The sequence below is a fragment of the Vombatus ursinus genome, unplaced genomic scaffold (assembly GCF_900497805.2).
Source record: "Vombatus ursinus unplaced genomic scaffold, bare-nosed wombat genome assembly UNPS02014781.1, whole genome shotgun sequence".
NCBI classification, from domain to species: domain Eukaryota; kingdom Metazoa; phylum Chordata; class Mammalia; order Diprotodontia; family Vombatidae; genus Vombatus; species Vombatus ursinus.
The window spans coordinates 10797227-10803226 of NW_020954559.1; the positions used below are offsets into that span (position 1 = coordinate 10797227).

The 6000-nt window shown below is 48.2% G+C and overlaps 1 protein-coding gene across 1 annotated transcript in view; it reads right to left on the reverse strand.

Annotated features, from left to right (window-relative positions):
* LOC114046159 (ankyrin repeat domain-containing protein 10-like) overlaps nt 1–2806 on the reverse strand; it is a 48232-nt gene extending 45426 nt beyond the window's left edge. The window contains exon 1 of the mRNA XM_027866408.1: nt 2579–2806. Coding sequence (XP_027722209.1) covers nt 2579–2791 — 213 coding nt within the window. The 5' untranslated portion in view covers nt 2792–2806. The remainder of the gene's footprint in view (nt 1–2578) is intronic.
* Between the last annotated feature and the right edge of the window lie 3194 nt (nt 2807–6000).

Here is a 6000-nt window from a genome sequence, read left to right on the forward strand (position 1 = left end):
AGAACCCTGCATATGATCAGTCTCCAATCAACAGCTGAAAGACTTCTGAGGAGAGGAAAATAGCTATAATAAAACTCATGTAACAATGATTTATATCAGATTAGATTCATGAAGGGCATTTAATCAGCTCCACAGCTAACCAAAGGAAGGATAGAATAACAAAAATCACAATTACAAAAACACAACAATCTGGGTTTCAACAATCTAGTTTCAGATACGAACACTAACAGCTTCTGAGGCCACCCCTGCATTAGGTCACATAGTATAGTAAGTTCTCAGCACTGGCAGGTACACTGGAGAACATCTAGTTCAATTCCCTCTTTTTAAAAAGGTTAAATATGTCCAAGGTCATACTGATCGGAAGCGGAACAGTTAGGATATTCGTAATAATGATCCTGAATCAGGCACATACAAGTAAGTTATGTTCCGTATTTTGTGTAGTAAAAGGCCGATGATGAGTTTTTCTTCAAAAACTGTTTTAAGAGCGTGTCACTTTTAAGAGAAGCAAGCTTTAGTTGGCTGGAAAATTTGAATTATGTGGAATACCTTAGTCCTTGGGAATGCAAAATAAATGAAGCATTTCTTTTAACTCAGGATCTCTGACTCGAAATTCAACGTTCTTGCTAGTCTACTAGATTTATAAGAAAACTTTATCACACATATCAGCAAATCTTATCTAACTGATCATTAGGAACTTCAGGTATAGTGGAAGAAATACTGGATTTGGATCCTGACTCTCTTACTTATTACCTGTGACCAAGAGCAAGTCATTTAATTAACCTCTTTGGGCCTAGATGATCTCTAAGGTCCCCTCCAACTATGAGTGTTATGATCCTAAACTTGGTCCCTGCAATAGTGGAATACATCACAACAGAATATTCACTATGCTTTAACTTGAGAAAATCAAGTCTGCTGTAATTAAGGATAAATGGCTGTTAGATTAGAATGTATAAGCAGCATTAGTTTATACTTTCAAAAACGGTTTTATACTACACCATTACGGTAATATCAAGAGAGCTTTAAGTTTTCAAAATAGGACTTTATCCACGTTATTTATCAAAGTTTTCACATAAGTAATGAACTCTTAAAGTTCCCTTTCCATCTCTAAATTTGCATTCATTACATAATTGAACTAGTATGGCTTATATCATTAATTGGATAAAATCTCATTACAAAGGTAGGGACCATTAATAACATGAGATTATTATCCAAAGTATTGAACTACTTATTATTTAGTCACAGTAACTATATACAACCCTTTCAGGTAGGAATTTTAATATATTAAAAACAATAAGCTTAATTTAGTAAACGTGTTGCCATAGTTATACATATAAACTTGTTCAGCCATTGGTGTCGAAGATTTGAATCCGTGGGGACCATATCCGGGGCACACAATGGAATCTTGTCTATTACAACGCCTAACACTTAGTTGCCATAACAGAAAAACAGTCAATCTGATGCTGCTGTAAAGCCTTTTCCAGAGGAGAGCAGGGGTCACAATGCACTTCTTTCTTATAGACGAAAGATGCATTACTACAAAAAGTTCGCCTCAAATCTTTATTTTAAGCACCCCAGGCTCTCCAAAAGCAGCTTCTTGGGCTATTTTCTAAGCTGCAAATTAGACAGCTTTAACAAAATATTTACTGGGCAATAACCCACACCACTTGAAAGGCTCGGCGTCAGCGTCGGCCCCGGCCCCGCTACAACCCCCGGAGGCGCCTCCATTACGGGGCTATTAGCGGAGACCTTCCCGGGACGCCTGCACCGGGCCAGGGCCACAAAGCAGCCGAGCCGAGCCATGCAGAAGGCGCGCGCACGGGGCCTGACTGCCGGGGCCGCGCGAACCCGCGCGCGCCGCTGCCGCTTCCACCGCCCCCCCCATCCGGCAGCCGTTAGAAGGAGGCTGCTCTCCCCTCCCCCACCCCGCCCCTCAGGTGCCGTGCCTCAAAAGGACTTCATACTGGGATCCCATCGCCAGCCCCTCCCCTCCGAGCCTTCCTTACCGGCACCCCCCAGCCCACAGATCAGCCCCTTCCCCGCAACAGGGTCAAGGGGAGGGCAAAAAGCTGGCTTCCAAGGGAACCCGCCCCAAGTTTGAAACTGCCTCTCCCCTCCCCCAGTATCCCCTAGGAGCCGGCGGGCGCCATCCCCTCCCCTCCCCCTCCCCAGCAGCGTCCACCCGCTCCCATCCGCTCCAGGCTGCCATTAGAGACAAGGCGCGACATCGCCCGCCTCCTCGGCCCATCCACCGCCACTGTTCCCTCTCACCAGGGGCTTCCCGGGCTAGGCAGGGCGGGGGGAGGCCCGGGGAAGGAGCTGCGCGCATGCGCCCGGCCGCTCCATCAGCCCGCGCTCTGTAGCTCCGACTCGGGCCCCATCACTCCTCACTGAAGGGCAATTTAAAAAAAAAAAAAAAAAAGCTCGGAACTATAGAAAATGGCGCCTTAAAGCAACATTTCCCCCCCGCCCCGGCCCGCACCTCACCGCTCGCTCAAGCCCGGGAAGGCGCGTGCGGCTGCCAAGCCAGCCCTCGCTCTGCTCCATCGGCCGGTCTCTGCCGCCCCCCGCCCTTGCTCACCTTCCCGAAGTGTGCGGCCCAGTGCACGGGCGTCCAGCCGTAGAATGAGTCCTCGGCAGCCAGGTGGGCGCGAGGCGTGTGCTGGAGCAGGGCGCAGAGCGCAGCCAAGTCCCCGTCCCGGCAGGCGCGATGCACCGGAAAGCGGAGCGTCAGCAGCTCCTCGCTGGAGAAGCCCGCCTCGACGGCGGAGCCGGCTCCCGAAGCCGCAGACATGGCTTTCCGCTCACGGGGAAGGAAGACGGCAGCGGTGGCGGCGGTGGCCGAAGTGCAGTTCAGCGGGAGCCGCCGCCGGGCATCGAAAGCCGGCCGCGCAGCCGACGGAGGCCTCCGGCCCGGGAGCGGGGCTGTGGGAACAGAGGGAGCAGCAGCAGGAGGAGGAGCAGGCGCTGTCGGGGTCGGCGCCGCCGCTGGCCGAGCACAAAGGAGGCGAGGCGAGCCGAGCAAGCGCCGCTGCCGCCGCAGCCCCTGCCGCTGCTGCGTCCCTGAGCCGAGCGGAGAAAAGAACCTCAAAGCCGGAGGAGGAGGAGGCCGGGAGCGGGGCTGGGGCGGGTCCTGGGCGAGTCCTGGGCGAGGGGCGGGGCCAAGCACTGCCGTCGCAGCCTCTTCGCCTCCCAGCCGCTGCTGAGGGCAGCCAAGGGCGCCGCCGCAGGGGGGCGCTGTGAGAGCCGCGGGGCAGGAGCGCCGGCGGCTTCCCGGGGAGCGCGGCACGCACGCGCGTAGCCCCAACCCGCCGCCTCCCGCTCGCTGTGTCGCTCTCACCTGCCCCGGATGGGCCGCGATCCTGGGCGCAGGACAGGGAGCGCCGAGTTATAGAGGGAGCAGGAGGGGCGGAGGAGGCTGAGGAAGCGGCCCCGCCCCGGAGCCGGAGCCGCAGCTGTGGCCGGGCAGCCGGGAGGGGAGGGGAGGGGCGGGGAGGATGCGGGCCCGCGTGGGCTGGGCTTCCGGCCTTGGCCCTGGCGGTCAGAGGGGTGGAGGTGGAGGCGGCCGGAGGCCGAGTGTGCCGGAAAGTGGCTTAGCGCTGGGGCAGATGAAGCCCCCTGGGAATTTCCCGGCCTCGTCATCCGCTGGCTAAGTGTTTTGGTTGGACTTTGAAATAGGCTTTTCGGAAAGCACCAGGTTTTCCTGAAACCTTATTGTCCCCTCCCACATTCACTGGCAGACTACCTGGGTGGCGCTGGGGTTGTCACCGAGGCTTTGTTTAAACTGCGTTTTATTTCATTCATTTCGTGTTTATGGAGCGCCAGCGGGACGCCAGACGGCTCAGTAAAATGACAACCACAACGGAATGAAAATAAAAATACCTGGGAAGCCCAAGTTTCCCCGACCACACAGAATAATGTTACCCAGCTTTCCCCAAACCCTTAATTATGAGAGTGTCGCAAAAGCCAAGGGCCGCTTATGAGGTCTGGCCTGCCGGGGTCAGAGAACGCGAGTTCGAATGTTGATTCGGCCAGTTATTACTTGAGTGACTTTGTACAAGTCACAACCTCCCTGGGCCTCAGTTTCCTAAATCTGTAAATTAAAGGAGTTGAATTAGATGACTTTAAAGGCTCCTTCCAGCCCTAAATCTATGACCCTCCGAACTCAATTTTAACATTACACAGTTGCAAGTAAAGGGAAATCTTAAGACCTAGTACTGAAGCAGGCCGTGGATGTAGTAGAAATATGCATTTGGGGCGGGGGGAGAGGATCCACATTTTTTTTATTGCTGAAGAAATGTACATAATAGCAACTGTTTGCAGCGACCACATCAAGTCAACTAGCAGTGTAATGTGTATAGGTTTTCAACCCAAACAACATTTCCTTTCATTGTTCAAGTAGTATATTTCTGCATAGACGAAACAGCTTAAGAATAATAGGTTTTAGAGGTGGAGACCATCTTGGAAATTATTTAGCTAAATTCCCTCATGTTACAGATGAGGAAATTGAAACCTAGTGAGATTAAGTGATTTGCCCAGGATCAAAAGGTGTTCTTTCCAGTACCAGATAACAAGCTATTACAAAATGGTAATCATCAAAACAAGCTGGTACTGATTAAGATATAGAATAGTGGATCAGTGGAATAGATTAAGTACACAATACACCATAGTAAACATCCACAGCAGGGCTCTATGTTGACCGCTTTGGTCCTATTAGAGCAGGAAGGACAAACAACAATCTAGTGTTTGATAAACCCAAAGAGCCTAGCTTTTGGGACAAAAACTGCTGGGAAAACCGGAAAGTAGTTAGGCAGAAACTAGATATAGACCAACACCTCAGCCCTATGCCAAGATAACATCAAAATTGTTACGTGATTTAGACATAAAAGGGTGATGCTATAAACAAATTAGGGGAGAATGGAATAATTTATCTGTTAGATTTATGGATAAGGGAAGAATTTATGGCTAAAAAAGAAAGAATGCTAAGAGACGTAAAATGGATAATTTTGATTACATGAAATTTAAGAGGTTTTGCATAAACAAAACCAATGCAGCCAAGATTAAAAAGAAAGCAGAAAACTGGAAGGAAAATTATAACAAGTTTCTCTGATGAAGACCTCATTTTTTGAATATATAGGGAATTAAGTCAAATTTATAAGAATACAAGTCATTCATTACCCAATTGATAAATGGTCAAAGGATATGAACAGGCAGTTTTCAGAAGAAGAAATCAAAGCTATTTATAGTCATATAAAATGCCCTAAATCACTATTGATTAGAGAAATGAAAATTAAAACAACTCTGAGGCACCACCTCACACCTGTCAGATTTGTACAAAAAATATTTATAGCAGTTCTTTTGTGGTGGCAAAGAATTGGAAATTGAGGGAGTGCTCATCGATTGGGGAATGGCTGAACAAGTTGTGGTATATGATTGTGATGGAATACTATTGTCTGTAAGAAATGATGAGCAGGATGCTTTCAGAAAAACCTGGAAAGACTTACATGAATTGATTCAAAGTAAAATGAGCAGAACCAGGAGAACATTGTACACCATAACAGCAATGCTCAACTGTGAATGACTTAGCTATTCTCAGCAATACAATGATCCAAGACAGTTCCAAAGGACTTCTGATGAAAAATGCTGTCCACCACCAGAGGAAGAACTGATGGAGTCTGAATGCAGATTGAATCATACTTTTTTTTAAACCGTATTTTTCTTGGGTTTTTTTTTTGGTCTGTGTTTTCTCTCACAACATGACTAATATGGAAATATGTTTTGCACAACTGTACATGCAAAATCAATATCAAGTTCTTGCCTTTTCAAGATGCAGAGAGGGGAGTGAGGGAGGGAGAGAATTTGGAACTCAAATGTTTAACGAATATTTAAAACTGTTTTTACCTGTAATTGGAAAAAGTTTTTTTTTTTAATTTTAAAGGTGATTTTTCCACCATAACTTCTGATCACTATATAGAATAAATTTTATTCCAAAAATAACTCTCC